Source organism: Tachyglossus aculeatus, chromosome 10, assembly GCF_015852505.1.
Source record: "Tachyglossus aculeatus isolate mTacAcu1 chromosome 10, mTacAcu1.pri, whole genome shotgun sequence".
Lineage (NCBI taxonomy): Eukaryota > Metazoa > Chordata > Mammalia > Monotremata > Tachyglossidae > Tachyglossus > Tachyglossus aculeatus.
In genome coordinates this window covers 56,236,620-56,251,638 of record NC_052075.1, presented here as the reverse complement: position 1 = coordinate 56,251,638, position 15,019 = coordinate 56,236,620, and the positions used below count along the sequence as shown (strand labels likewise).

The 15,019-nt window shown below is 52.1% G+C and overlaps 1 protein-coding gene across 4 annotated transcripts; it reads left to right on the top strand.

Annotated features, from left to right (window-relative positions):
- The first annotated feature begins 3,033 nt into the window (after positions 1-3,033).
- On the top strand, positions 3,034-9,745 carry LOC119932973 (keratin, type II cytoskeletal 1-like). 4 transcript variants are annotated; one of them, XM_038752112.1, is made up of 10 exons: positions 3,034-3,725; positions 4,784-4,998; positions 5,082-5,142; positions 5,595-5,690; positions 5,865-6,029; positions 6,357-6,482; positions 6,959-7,179; positions 8,124-8,158; positions 9,198-9,222; positions 9,310-9,745. In XM_038752112.1, the coding sequence occupies exons 1-10, from the start codon at positions 3,132-3,134 to the stop codon at positions 9,515-9,517; spliced, it is 1,746 nt and encodes a 581-aa protein (XP_038608040.1). In that variant the 5' UTR covers positions 3,034-3,131; the 3' UTR covers positions 9,518-9,745. The 4 variants fall into 4 exon arrangements, with proteins under 4 accessions (XP_038608040.1, XP_038608041.1, XP_038608039.1 ...); XM_038752113.1 differs by having other exon boundaries at positions 9,198-9,326; positions 9,432-9,745; XM_038752111.1 differs by having other exon boundaries at positions 9,198-9,392; positions 9,432-9,745.
- Positions 9,746-15,019: the final 5,274 nt, after the last annotated feature.

Sequence of the window (15,019 nt, the reverse complement as noted above, 5' to 3'; positions counted from 1 at the left end):
TTGTTTTGTTGTCTGTCTCCCCCTTCTAGACTGTGAGCCCGTTGCTGGGTAGGGACTGTCTCTATTTGTTGCTGACTTGTACTTCCCAAGTGCTTAGTACAGTGCTCTGCATATAGTAAGTGCTCAATAAATATGATTGAATGAATGACTGAATTTCCTGTAGACAATGAGCTTACAGTCAAGAGAGGGGAGACAGACATTAACACATATAAATAAATAATTTATAATATATAATTTTATATCAATAAATACTATATAAATAAATGATGTTTTATTATAAATGAATAATTTATAATATATAATAAAAGATATGCACCTAAGTGCCATGGGATTGAGAGTGGGGAGGGTATCAAATGCCCAAAGGTCACAGATCGAAGTGCATTGGTGACAGAGAAGGAAGAGGGAGTTGGGGAAAGGGGGGCTTAATTGAGGAAGGCCTTAATAATGTTTTGAGGAGATGTGACCGTAATAATGCTTTGAAGGTAGGGGAGTGATGGTCTGGCATACATGGAGGGGGAGGGAATTCCAAGCTAGGGGAAGGACATGGGAAATCAGTTGGTAGCAAGGTAGATGAGATCAAGGCTGGCACTAGAGGAGTGAAGTGTGGGGGCTGATTGATTTAACAATCAATCAATGGTATTTATTGAGTGCTCACTCTGTGCAGAGAACTATCCTAAGCACTTGGGAGAGTCCAATACAACAGAGTTGGTAAACACATTCCCTGCCCATAAGGAACTTGTGGTCTAGAGGAGAAGACAGACACATATCTGTAATTTATTTATTTACTTTAACGTCTGTCTCCCACTCCAGACTGTAAGCTCGTTGAGGGCAGGGAACGTGTCTGTTTATTGTTGTTCTGTACTCTCCCAAGCAATTAGTACAGTGCACAGAGTAAGCGTTCAGTAAATACAATTGAATGAATGAATGAAAATACATTAGAGATATGGACATGAGCAGTGCAGTGCAGCTGAAGGACGGGTGACTATTAAGTGGCTGGAAGGAGTCCACTGATCCCACAGCTGATGCCGTGTTCCACAGAGTCACGGGAATACCGGCCCCTGGACCTTGGCTCGGAAGCAGGCCGGAGACACAAACTTGTGATTCTGGAGGTGGCTGTGTCATTCTGGTCTTTCCAGATTCCAACTGTCACAGTCTCCCGTTATTGTGATGGAGCGCCCATCTGCCTCCATCCTTCCTTCCTGGAGTAGAATTCCACCTGCTGGGGAAAGGTCTCTCCCTCCCTGGGGGATAGCGGAGGAGGATTCAGTTCCACCACTCCTATTCACTCGTTGTGCAGTGGGAAGGGAAAGAACACTTGACCTGCAGTGTGAGGGACTCAGGTTAGAGCTGACTGAGTAGGGTTGGAGGCCCTGGATTGGGCGGCTGAGGGAGAAGATGGCAGCTCCTTTCTGACACTCAGTCACTTCCAAATCGGGCAGACGTGGTCAGTCACCTCTCCGGAGGAGTGGCCCCAGTCAATCAATCAATCAATAGCATTTATTGACACTTATGGTGTGCAGAGCACTGACTAAGTGCATGGGAGAATATGAAACTATAGTCAGTAGACATGATCCCTGCCCTGAAGGAGCCTGCATTCTGGTGGCATCAAAATAAATTACAGACAGAGAAATGGGAGGATTAAAGGATATGTACAAGAATGCTGTGGGAATAGAGGTGGGGTGAGTATCACAGTTTTAAGGGGTACAGACCCGCATGCATAGGAGATGCAGAAGGGATGGTGAATAGGGTAAGGAAATGAAAACTTAGGAAAAACTTCTTGGAGGAGACACGATTTTAGCAGGGCTTTGAAGAGGAGAGAGTGGTGGTCATCATCAATGGTATTTCATCATCAGTGGCATTTATTGAGTACTTACTATGTGCAGAGTACTATGCTAAGTACCTGGGAGAGTACAACAGAAGTGGCAGACTCGCTCCCTTTCTACAACAAGCTTACAATCATGAACAGGAGACAAGTATTAATATATTTAAATAATGTATAGATTTGTACATGTGATGTGATATTACTTTACCGATGTTTACCTGACTTTGTGAGCTGCTTCCAACAGCTCAGTTAGCGATGGTGTTTATTAGGTAAATGTTTGCTACATATGAACCTCTGTGTTGAACACTGGGCTAGAGCCAGGATAAGTAGATCGGACAGAGTCCTTGGTGAAAAGGTCGCTCTGGGGACTTTAGTGTCCCTCCCAATTTCCCAATTCTCTCCCTGCCTCCTGCATCTCCACTCTGAGACCACCCCCCACCCTCAAATCCTCCCACGCTTCTCTGAGAACACAAGTCCCAAACACAAGCCAGATCGTTGAGGGCAGGGAATGTGTCTATTATATTGTGGTATTGTGCTCTCTCAAACGCGGAAGTAGGGTAGATGTGGCTACCCACGCCGAAGGTAGACGTGGTTTAGTGGCAAGAGCACGAACTTGGGAGTCAGAGGTCGTCGTGGGTTCTAATCCTGCTGCGCCACTTGTCAGCTGTGTGACCTCGGGCAAGCAAATTCATCTCTGTGCCTCAGTTGCCTCATCTATAAAATGGGGATGAAGACCGCGTGCCCCACGTGGGACAACCTAATCATCTTATATCTACCCCAGCGCTTAGAACAGTGCTTGGCACATAGTAAGCGCTTGAGAAATGCCATTATTATTATTATAGGAGCTGGGGGAGCCCGGCGGACACGGACAGCTCTCCGAGATTGGCCGCGAGGGAGGCTCTTTGGCCAGCCGCCGGCCCCGGGGAGTCGCAGATGGAACCCCGAATGGGGCACCAGGAGAGATTTCAGGCCCCCACTGCGCTCCCAGCCAAAGGGAAATTTCCCCGATCTGATTTATCGCCCTGGCAGATCTTGCAAGCCAAGCACTTTAGGGAGATGGATCCGACGGGTCGGGCGAGGCGGGCGGAGCGGGCGAGGAGGGCGAGGCGGGGACTGCCTATTTTGGGGCTAGCAGAGTCGAGATGGCCCCAGGCGCGGCCGATCCCTTCCCCTGCTCCAATTCCCCCGGGTCGCCCAGCCCAGTTCCTCGGCGGTATAAAGGGGACCGGCTCCGAGCCTCGTCCAGAGCAGGATCAGCTCCTGCCCTCTCCGATTCCTTGGGTCTGTTCCTCTCCTTCCTCTCGACACCATGATACGCCAGTTCAGCTCCAAATCGAGCTACCAGAGCGGCGGCGGCGGCGGCGGCGGTGGCTTCAGCTCCGGTTCGGCCGGGGCGGGCGGGGTTCGCCGGGTGACCAGTAGCTCCAGCTACGTGCGCCGTGGCACCGGAGGGCGTTATGGAGGAGGCGGCGGCGGCGGCGGCGGCGGTGGCGGCTTCTGCAGGGGAGGGGCCGGAGGCGGCGGTGGGGGCTTCGGCAGCCGCAGCTTGGTCAGCCTCGGGGGAAGCAAGAGCATCTCCATGAGCGTGGCCTCAGGTGGCTTTGGAGGCGGTGGCTTCGGAGGCGGTGGCTTCGGAGGCGGTGGCTTTGGAGGCGGTGGCTTCGGAGGCGGTGGCTTCGGAGGAGGTGGCTTCGGAGGTGGCGGCTTCGGTGGCAGGGGTCCCTTCGGACCTGGGGGCATAGGCCCCGTCTTCCCCCCCGGGGGCATCCAGGAGGTACAGATCAACCAGAGCCTCCTGCAGCCGCTCAATGTGGAGATCGACCCCGAGATCCAGAAGGTGAAGTCGCAGGAGCGCGAGCAGATCAAGACCCTTAACAACAAGTTTGCCTCCTTCATCGACAAGGTGGGTATCTTTGGTCCGGTTCTTTCCCGGGAAAGAGGCACAGGGACGGACGGGATGACCCTCCCCATCACGACATCCAGTTGGGGCCCGTGATGTAGAGAGCAGCTGTTTCTTCCTGAGAATCTCGCAGGATCGGGTTGCTCTGTAAGAATCAGAAGGGCCCGGCTGGGGTAATGTCTATACGGGTGAAGAGAAAGGCTAAATGGGTGTCTGGGGAGCTGATCGCTGTAAACCACCCCATCTCCCCTTCCTCCGCCCCCCGGCCAAGGCCGTTTTGGGCTAAAATTTTTCGGATAATCTCCACTCGCCCCTTCCCTTTGGATGTAGAGACACGGCCTCTGAGGTGGGGCTCTTAGAGGGAAAAACTCCATCCACCCAGTCTAGTGAAGCCCATTTCATATTTCTCACTGCCTTCCCCAGTGAGTTTTCAAACCCAGGCTGATCCCGAGCCCAGAGTAGACTATGCGAAGGAAATAATTCAGCCTTGCAAATGAGAGCCAGTATTTACCAGCTTATTCTTTCCCTTCGGCCCTCCTCTCCCTAGGAGAGTTCCACCAAGGGTAGAGAATGCTCTCTTCCATCCAAAGAGCATTAATGGTTACTCTCAAAACCCTCCTAAAGAAGCCACCTTCTCTAGGGAGCTTTCCCTGATTAATCCCATTCACTCCTTCCCCTCAGCCACCTCAGATCTCATGGATTTTTCGGTTCATTCATTCATGCATTTTCGCCACCTTATTTATACCTGCTCTCTTCCTTTTTCTATTTAATGCATTTCCACCAGCCTATTATTTATATCCTCTCTGCCCTGTGGCCCATTCCTTAATTTATGTCTGCCTCTTGCATTAGACGGTAAGCAGCCAGCAGGAAAGAATTGTGTCCCTTGGCTCAGATCCATGCTCTGCCCCAAGCAGGCACATAGTACAGCGCTCCGCACCCAGATGGCACCCAGAACTCTGCACTTTGATGCTGACTTTGTTCGGTGTACGCTCCTCCCCTCCACCCCTCTACCCTGCTTCCCTCCTTTTCGGTGAACCCGGGGCTGTGTTTTCTGCCTCCAGGTTCGGTTCCTGGAGCAGCAGAACAAGGTCCTGGAGACAAAATGGGAGCTGCTGCAGCAGGTGAACACGAAAACACGGACCAACAACCTGGAGCCCATCTTCGAGGCGTACATCGCCTCTCTGCGCCAACAGCAGGACACCCTCAGGAACGACCGTGGCCGACTGGACTCGGAGCTGAAGAACATGCAGGACTTGGTAGAAGACTACCGAAACAAGTAAGATAGAGGGTCTGTGCTTTGACCGGGAGGGGCCGGGGACCCCAAACCACGCTCTGACACCAGCCCCGGGTCTCACACAGATATGAGGATGAGATCAACAAGCGCACAGCTGCCGAGAATGAGTTTGTGACAGTCAAGAAGGTAGGGATCACCTCTGCATACCAGAGGCCCGAGAGGGGAATCACAATGCAACTTTTGGGGGATTAAACAAAGTTTTCTGTACTCGCCTCTCCCTCCTCCCCCACCCAGATTTCCTCTTCCAGCTCCCTGTCCCCATCCCTTTCATTCTTCCTCCATGCCCCACTCCCTCAGCCCCAAGCCCTTGACCCCTCTGACTTTGCCCCTAGACTCTGGTCTCTCACCCCCATTTCCCTGCCTCCCCCTACTCTCTGCACCCCCAGTTCACACCTGGCCTAATATCCCAGGGTCCCCTAGGGCAGAGAACATTATTTCATTTCCTTCTAGACTGTAAGCTCATTGTGGGCAGGAAACAGGTCTATGAACTCTGTTATGGTATACAATTCCAAGCACTTAGTACAATGCTCTGCACACAATAAGCATGACTGATTGATTGATTGGTCACCTTTTTGCAGGATGTGGATGCGGCCTACATGACTAAGGTGGACCTGCAAGCCAAGGTGGACTCCCTGGTGCAGGAGATCAATTTCTACAAAGTCCTGTTCGATGCGGTAAGAGGTGTCTTTCCTCTCTCCCTCTCTCCCAACCCTCGGGCCCACCCTCTTTCCTTCTGCCGAGAGCATCCACCCCTCCCCGGGCAACTGTAATGGGCCAGGTAGTGGTCTGGCACATAGTAGGTGCTTAACAAATACCACAATTATTATTATTATTGTTATTATTATTAGGAGCTGTCCCAGATGCAGACCCACATCAGCGACACCAATGTCATACTGTCCATGGACAACAACCGAAGCCTGGACCTGGACAGCATCATCTCCGAGGTCAGAGCTCAGTACGAGGAGATCGCCAGGCGCAGCAAGGCTGAGGCCGAGGCCTTGTACCAGCATAAGGTAAGCGATCCTCCACTGGGCCACTCCCCTTCCCTCCGAGGCCTGTGTTCATCCCAGCTCACCCTTCTTCCCTCCCCCACCCCAACCCCCAAGCTCCCTAGCCTTGCTTCCCAGACCTCCGTGGGGCAGGGATGACCACGTGGGAAACGGAGACTCAGAGAGGTTAGATGACTTGTCCATGGTCACCCAGCAATCCAGGGGCCAAATGGGACTCAGGTCGCCTCCCTCCCCGGTGAAGCAGGAGTCCGGCAGGGGAAGAGCCAGAGATGGAGGGGAAGGAAAGCCCCAGTATGACACTTTCTTTGCCGATTCCCTGGTCCATTTCAGTACCAGGAGCTCCAGGTGACTGCTGGAAGACACGGAGACAGTTTAAAAAGCACCAAGGTAGAGATTTCTGAGCTGAACCGGATGATCCAGAGAATTCGGGCTGAAATCGAGAATGTGAAAAAGCAGGTACTAAGAAGGGGTGTGTGGGGGGCGGGTGGAGGGGAGAGGGAGGGGAGGGGTCTCTTTTACACCCTGAACCTGGGAAGAAGCTGCCAGGCCTAGTGGAAAGAGCACGGGTTTGGGAGTAAGAGGATCTGGGTTCTTAATCCGGCTCTGCCACTTGTCTGCTGTGTGACCCTGGGCAAGTCACTTAACTTCTCTGGGCCTCCATTACCTCATCTATAAAATGGGGATAAAGACTGTGAGACCTTGTGGGACAGGGGCAGTGTTCAATCTGATTAATTTGTATCTACTCCAGTGTTTAGTACAGTGCCTGGCACATAGTAAGCACTTAACAAATACCATAAAAAAGAGGACTTTGAGAGTGAGGGGGCCTTCCCGTTTCTGGGGCCCCACGTTTGGGATCCTGGAGCTTCGGACCCCAGGGCTCTGTGGGTCGAGTTGGGGAAGAGATGGATGGACGAGGGTCTCCCCTCCTGCAGATCTCCAGCCTGCAGCAAGCCATCGCCGACGCGGAGCAGCGTGGCGAGGCGGCGCTGAAAGACGCCCAGCAGAAGCTCCAGGAGCTGGAGGAAGCCCTGCAGAAGACCAAGGAGGAGCTGGCCCGGCTGGTGAAGGATTACCAGGACCTGATGAACGTCAAGCTGGCGCTGGACGTGGAGATCGCCACCTACAGGAAGCTGTTGGAGGGCGAGGAGTGCAGGTATTATTATTATTAATATTAATAATAATAATAATAATAATAATTTGTTAAGCGCTTACTATGTGCCAAGCACTGTTCTAAGCGCTGGGGTATATACAAGGTAATCAGATTGTCCCACGTGGGGCTCACAGTCTTCAAATCCCAGCTCTGCCAATTGTCAGCTGTGTGACTTTGGGCGAGTCACTTCACTTTTCTGTGCCTCAGTTACCTCATCTGTAAAATGGGGATGAAGACTGTGAGCCCCACGTGGGACAACCTGATCACTTGTATCCTCTCCAGCGCTTAGAACAGTGCTTCGCACATATTAAGCGCTTAACAAGTGCCATCACTATTATTATTATCATTGTTATTAATCCCCACAGACACAGGTAACAGACACAGGGAAGTCAAGGGACTTGCCCAAAATCATACAGCTGATCGGTGGCAGAGCCGGGATTAGAACCCACGACCTCTGACTCCAAAACCCGTGCTCTTTCCACGAAGCCACGCTGGTGGGGGGCTTTTCGGACTCTCCCTGGAAAAGAGGGGACGAGGCTACTGGGGCTTGGCTTTGATGGAGGTGGGGACGGGGCTGGAGCGATTGCCAAGAGATAACGGGGCAGAGGGGCGAATTTAGAGGCTCTTCCAGCCTCTCGGTCCTGTCCGCGGGTCCAGCGCTCGCAGCTGTCGGAGCTGGAAATCCGGGGAGCTGGAAATCCGGGGAGAGAGGACGGTCCCCACCGGTCTCCAGAGCTGATCCTCCCGACTCCTTTGGGTCTCCGATTGGCTGAGTCGAGATGACGACCCCCGGGGGAGAGGGTTGGGTCCCGAGAGGGAAAGGGGCCCCCACCCGGAACCCCAAGATTCTCTCTCCCCCCTCAGAGTATCAGGGAAGGGGCGGAGAGGGTGAACAGCGTGTGTTTCAGTGAGTTCTCACTTTAGAATTTCTCCCCCTTCTCCGATAGGCTGTCCGGAGACTTTCAGGAAAACGTGAGCATCTGTAAGTATCCGGGGAGCGGGGCTTTGGGTGGGGGGCCATGGGGAGAAAGAGTGAAATTGTGGGGCGTGGGGCTTTGGGGACAGACTATCAGGTGGGCGATAGGGCTTGGAGCGTTGTGGGAAGGGAATGTGTCTAGTTATGTTGTGCTTTCCCAAGCGATTAGTACAGTGCTCTGCACACAGTAAGCGCTCAATAAATATGAATGAATGAATAAATGAATGAATGAGAGAGTGAGGTTTGGAATTGCGGGACTTTGGGAAGACAGTGTAAGGGCGCAGGGTCATAGAGAGGATATGAAATTGGGGGAGAGGAACTTCGGGGAGACAGTGTCAGGTTGGGGCACAGGGCTTTGGAAAGAGTGTGACATTGAGGGGGCTTTCGGGAGAGTGTGAAGTTTGGGGAAGCAGGACTTTGGGGAGAGAACCGTGAGGTTTGGGGGAGTGGAAATTTGGAGAGAGAGTATGAAGTTTGAAGGCGAGGGGTTTGGGAAGAGAGTGTGAAGTTTGGGGGGCTCGGGACTTTGGGGAGACATTGTGAGGTGTAGGGGCGCGGGGTTTGGGGGGACTGTTAAGTTTGGGGACTTTGGGGAGAGTGTGAAGTTTGGGAAAGCGGAACTTTGGGGAGGGAGTGTGAAGTTTGGGGGCTAGGGGGTTTGGGGAAAGGATGTGAGGTTTGGGGGCAAGAGGCTTTGGGGAAAGTGTGAAGTTTGGGGAAGCGGGACTTTGGGGAGAGAGTGTGAAATTTGGGGGCGAGGGGGTTTGGGAAAAGAGTGTGAGGTCTGGGGGCGTGGGACTTTGGGGAGAGAATATGAAGTTTGGGGAAGCGGGACTTGGGGGAGGGAGTGTGAAGTTTGGGGGCGAGGGGGTTTGAGAGAGAGAATGTGAGGTTTGGGGGCGCGGGGCTTTGGGGAGAGAATATGAAGTTTGGGAGCGAGGGGGTTTGGGGAGAGAGTGTGGGGTTTGGGGGCGCGGGGCTCTGGATGAAGAGCTATTGGGCAGTCTCGCGGGTGCTGAGCCTTCGATCGGCGTTTGGTCCACAGCCGTGGTGAACAGCACCGTCTCCGTGTCCGGGGGCGGAGGAGGCGGCTACAGCCGAGGAGGCGGAGGAAGCGGCGGCGGCTACAGCTCCGGAGGCGGCGGCGGCGGCTACAGCTCCGGAGGCGGCGGCGGCGGCTACAGCTCCGGTGGAGGCGGCTACAGCTCCGGCGGGGGCAGCAGCAGCGTCCGGGGCTCCGGTTCTGGGGGCGGCGGGAGCTACGGCGGCGGCTCCGGAGGCGGGAGCAAGACCTCCGGGGGCGGCGGGAGCAGCAGTGTCAAGTTCTCGTCCTCCACTTCTTCGACCAAAAGGGTGATAAGATAAAGCTGGAGCCCCCCTCATCCCTCCACACTCCCGCCCTCCCGGAAAGTAACCCAGCTTCTCCCCTCACTGCCCACAGCCAGAGTTCTGGGGGGAGGGGGGCCCCTTTAGGTCCCCTAAACCCACCCTCCCTCTCCTCCCAGACCCCCGACCCTTCTTTGCTCCCGCAGCCCCCGTCCTCCTGGGCCTTTCGGTGCCATTTCGCAAGACCCATCCCCGCTCCTGCAGAGGCGGTATATGGGGGCGTCTTTTATTTCCCCTCTTCGGAATCGGAACCCTACTGCGGGTTTAGAGGGGTCTCCCCGGGGTCTCCTCCTTCACCCCTAGAAAGTCCCCCCAACAGGCCCCGGAGGAACACCCCCCCCGCGCCTCCGCCCCTCCCCCGCCTCTCGCCCAGGTCCGCAAGACCCCCGCTGGTTTTGTCTGTACATATAGGAAAACCCCCGGGTGGCTTGCCTTCCTGGAGCTCTCGGTTTATGGTTCTACCCGCAATAAAGCACATTTGAAATTCACCCTCCGTTTCTGTGGGTTTCTCTGGCACCGCTGTGGGGGCGGGGGTGGTGGGGGGAGAATGGAGGGAGGGGGCCGAGGGAGGAAGGGAGGAAAGTGTTAGGATTAGGGAATGGGAAGGGGAAATAATAATGATTGTCTCTATCTGTTGCCGAATTGTACTCTCCAAGCGCCTAGTACAGTGCTCTGCACACAGTAAGCGCTCAATAAATACGATTGAATGAATGAATTAATTAATGTCTGTCCCCGCCCCCCCCCCCACTCCCACCCCCGGACTGTAAGGTTGTGAGGGCAGGGAATGTGTCTGTTTATTGTTGTATTGCACTCTCCCAAGCGCTTAGTACAGTGCTGTGCACACAGTAAGCACTCAATAAATACAGTTGAATGAATGAATAGCAATGTGCTCTGCACGTAGCACTCAATAGGTGTGATTGATTGATTGATTGAATAGCTATAATAGGTAATAAGAATAGGAAGGAGAACATGTATTGAATCCCCATTTTACAGATGAGGAAACTGAGGTCAAGAGAAGTTAAGTGATTTGCCCAAGGTCACACAGCAGGCCAGTGGTGGAGCAAGGGCCATAACCCAGTTCTCTGGCTCTCAGGCCTGTGCTTCATCCACTAGGCCATGCTGCTTTCTTCTCCCCTTCTCTCCAAACCAAGCACTTCCTGATAATCAAGAGGGCCACTGGCCTGTCCAGTCTAGATGCTCCCCAGCCGGCAAGAGCAGGGTGAGGTTCATTCATTCATTCATTCATTCAATCGTATTTATCGAGCGCTTACTGTGTGCGGAGCACTGTACTAAGCGCTTGGGAAGTACAAGTTGGCATGGGAGTGGCAGTCTCTGGTAACCCACCAGGAGGAGTGAGTTAGGAAAAGGTAATCCATCCAGGTCCCCCAGAACCCTGCCACTCCCCACCTCTCTGTGCATTCCACCGCACCTCCCCACCCTGGGTTCATTGAGCTCTTGACTGGAACCAGGCCACAAAGTTGTCTTTCTTTTTTGAGTCATTCGGGATGTGGCAGATGTGCGTGGAGGAGGGACTCGGATGGGGAGGCAAAACCAGGGGCAGCCAGCAGGGGATATAGACAGTAGCCACAAAGTTGATGCACCAGATGCCTAGAGGGAGGGAGAAGGAGAGGAGAGAAGAAGAGGATGAAAAGCAGTGCATCTAGTGGAAAGACCACGGGCCTAGGAATCAGAAGGAACTGGGTTCTAATCCCAGTTCTGTCACTTAATAATTATGGTATTTGTTAAGTGCTTACTATGTGCCAAGCACTGTTCTAAGCACTGGATAATAATAATTATGGAATTTCTTAAGCACTTACTATGTACCAAGCACTGTTCTAAGCACTGGGGTAGATACAGGGTAATCTACGTGGGGCTCACACTTTCAAACCCCATTTTACAGATGAGGTAACTGAGGCACAGAGAAGTTAAGTGACTTGCCCAAGGTCACACAGCAGACAAGTGGCAGAGCTGGTATTAGAACCCACATCCTCTGACTCTGAAGCCTGTGCTCTATTCACTAAGCCAGGCACTTGTGTGCCCTGTGACCTTGGGTAAATCACGTCACTTCTCTGTGCCTCAGTTCCCTCATCTATAAAATTCATTCATTCATTCATTCATTCAATCGCATTTATTGAGCACTTACTGTGTGCAGAGCACTGTGCTAAGCGCTTGGGAAGTACAAGTTGACAACATATAGAGATGGTCCCTACCCAACAGTGGGCTCACAGTCTAGAAGGGGGAGACAGACAACAAAACAAAACATATTAACAAAATAAAATAAATAGAATAAATATGTACAAATAAAATAGAGTAATAAATATGTACCAACATATATACATATATACAGGTGCTGTGGGGAGGGGAAGGAGGTAAGGTGGGGGGGGATGGGGAGGGGGAGGAGAGGGAGAAGAAGGAGGGGGCTCAGTCTGGGAAGGCCTCCTGGAGGAGGTGAGCTCTCAGTAGGGCTTTGAAGGGAGGAAGAGAGCTAGCTTGGTGGATATGGGAATTAAATCTGTGAGAGGCCTCCAAGAGGCTGTCCCTGACTACCCATTCACTTCCTCTTTTCCCACTCCCTTCTGGGTCACACTGACTCTCTCCCTGAATTCAGCCCTCCGGCCCCACAGCACTTCTGTCCATATTTGTAGTTTATTTCTATTAAAGTTTGTCTCCCCCTCTAGACAGTAAGCTCCTTGTGGGCAGGGATCGTGTCTGTTATATTATTGTGTTGTACTCCCCCAAGCGCTTAGTACAGTACTCTGCAAACAGTAATCACTCAATAAATATTATGGACTGACTGACTCATCTTGCACCATATGAGGGCTGATCAATAAGGCATGCCTCGGTTTGCAGGTAACCTCCAAGGTAGGCCCAACCCTTGAAGCTGATGATTGATGAGCTCATTCCCATGGCAGCTGGATCAAGGCCTGGCCTGGCTCCCAGGCAGGGTGGCAGCTACGGGTAGGGTCTGGCATTGCTTTGGGGTGATTTCCATCCTCTTAGGGGCATCATGCGGGCTCGATCTTGTGGAGGTTGTTCAACCCAGCCAGGCCCTCTGCTTCTCCAAGCAAATGCAAAGTTAAGGGGCCACAATAATAATAACAATAATGATGGCATTTATTAAGCACTTACTATGTGCAAATCACTGTTCTAAGTGCTGGGGAGGTTACAAGGTGATCAGGTTGTCCCACGGTGCGGGGGGCTCACAATCTTAATCCCCATTTTACAGATGAGGTAACTGAGGCACAGAGAAGTTAAGTGACTTAGAAGTTAAGGACCCAAACCTTAACCCAAGTTAAGTGACAGAGAAGTTAAGGACCCAAACCTTGTCCTCTCCCTGACTTTCCCATCTCTGTTGACGGCACTACCATCCTTCCCGTCTCACAAGCCCGCAACCTTGGTGTCATCCTCGACTCCGCTCTCTCATTCACCCCTCACATCCAAGCCGTCACCAAAACCTGCCGGTCTCAGCTCCGCAACATTGCCAAGATCCGCCCTTTCCTCTCCATCCAAACCGCTACCCTGCTAATTCAAGCTCTCATCCTATCCCGTCTGGACTACTGCACTAGCCTTCTCTCTGATCTCCCATCCTCGTGTCTCTCTCCACTTCAATCCATACTTCATGCTGCTGCCCGGATTATCTTTGTCCAGAAACGCTCTGGACATATCACTCCCCTCCTCAAAAACCTCCAATGGCTACCGATCAATCTGCGCATCAGGCAGAAACTCCTCACCCTGGGCTTCAAGGCTCTCCATCACCTCGCCCCCTCCTACCTCACCTCCCTTCTCTCCTTCTACTGCCCAGCCCGCACCCTCCGCTCCTCCACCACTAATCTCCTCACTGTACCTCGCTCTCGCCTGTCCCGCCATCGACCCCCGGCCCACGTCATCCCCCGGGCCTGGAATGCCCTCCCTCTGCCCATCCGCCAAGCTAGCTCTCTTCCTTCCTTCAAGGCCCTGCTGAGAGCTCACCTCCTCCAGGAGGCCTTCCCAGACTGAGCCCCTTCTTTCCTCTCCCCCTCGTCCCCCTCTCCATCCCCCCGCCTTACCGCCTTCCCCTCCCCACAGCACCTGTATATATGTATATATGGTTGTACATATTTATTACTCTGTTTATTTATTTATTTATTTATTTTACTTGTACATTTCTATCCTACTTATTTTATTTTGTTGGTATGTTTGGTTCTGTTCTCTGTCTCCCCCTTTTAGACTGTGAGCCCACTATCGGGTAGGGACTGTCTCTATGTGATGCCAATTTGTACTTCCCAAGCGCTTAGTACAGTGCTCTGCACATAGTAAGCGCTCAATAAATACGATTGATTGATTGATTGATTGACTTGCCCAAAGTCACACAGCTGACAATTGGTGGAGCTGGGATTTGAACCCATGACCTCTGACTCCAAAGCCCATGCTCATTCCCCTGAGCCACGCTGCTTCTCAATAGGGTTTCCACATGAAAGATCATGACTGCTTTCTCTGGACCCATAGGGAACCAGACCGGAAGAAAAGAGCTGAAAATGCAGGAAGAAGAAGTTGGTTAGATCTAAGTAAGAATGTCCAGAAAGGAAGGGGATATAAAATTAGCACAAATGGCCAAAGGACAGTGTGGATCCCCCCAGTCTAAGTAGGAGGGAAAACAGGGAATGATTCAGGATTGAATCTCCATATTGCAGATAAGAGAAGTGAGGCACAGAGAAGTAAAGTGACTTGCCAAGGTTGCTCTGCTGACATGTGGCAGAACTGGGTTCTCTGACTCCCCAGGTTTATAATCTTTCCACCAGGCCATGCTGCTTCCCATTGCCCACAGAAGCCTATTTGCCTACCCTGAACCACTTAAGCATCTCCCAACCTGGTGTCAGTGGCCTGGACCCCATGAGCTTGAGTCCCCTTCCAGCTGTGGGATTGTGGGATTCACCTTTTCCCCTCTGAGCGGTAGTTCAAGGGTTGAAGGGGAAGGAGATTGAAATGAAAGGCTAACTGATCTTCGGATTATTTGAGGTTTTCCCATGGAAAAATGAGTTACCTTAAGCGTTTTTCTACTATTGTGCTAGTCATGGGTCCCCTAAAAACTAATGATCTAAGTGTGTCATAGCCAAACCCACACTCCCAGTGGCACACATATCAATATAAAGGTGGAGGTCCATACCAGGACAATGAACTAGGTAAATGAAAGCTATTCTCACTTCATCTTAGCATCATTTGTAAAAACACTTAGTGTTACAGTCAAGGGCACCTAGGAGAGTGGGCCTCTCCAGAGTATCCTGGAAGGCTTCCTGGAGGAGGTGGGCTCTCAAAAACAATGCATTAAGTGTTTGGGAGAGTACAACGAAAATTAGTAGACAGGGTTTCTGCCCTTATGGAATTTATAATGTAGTGAGGTGAAGGGAGCACTTAAATAAATTTCAGAGCAGAAATAAAGTACATAAGGCATCAGAAAATGGGAAGATGAATAGGTGGAGAAATGAGAGTCAGACAGTCAGTCAA

Bases quoted from the DNA above. Each gene is read 5' to 3' on its own strand.
- LOC119932973 (XM_038752110.1), top strand. From the start codon at position 3,132: ATGATACGCCAGTTCAGCTCCAAATCGAGCTACCAGAGCGGCGGCGGC. The intron at 5,691-5,864 runs GTAAGAGGTGTC...TATTATTATTAG, and splicing joins ACAAAGTCCTGTTCGATGCG to GAGCTGTCCCAGATGCAGAC. The intron at 6,030-6,356 runs GTAAGCGATCCT...GGTCCATTTCAG, and splicing joins AGGCCTTGTACCAGCATAAG to TACCAGGAGCTCCAGGTGAC.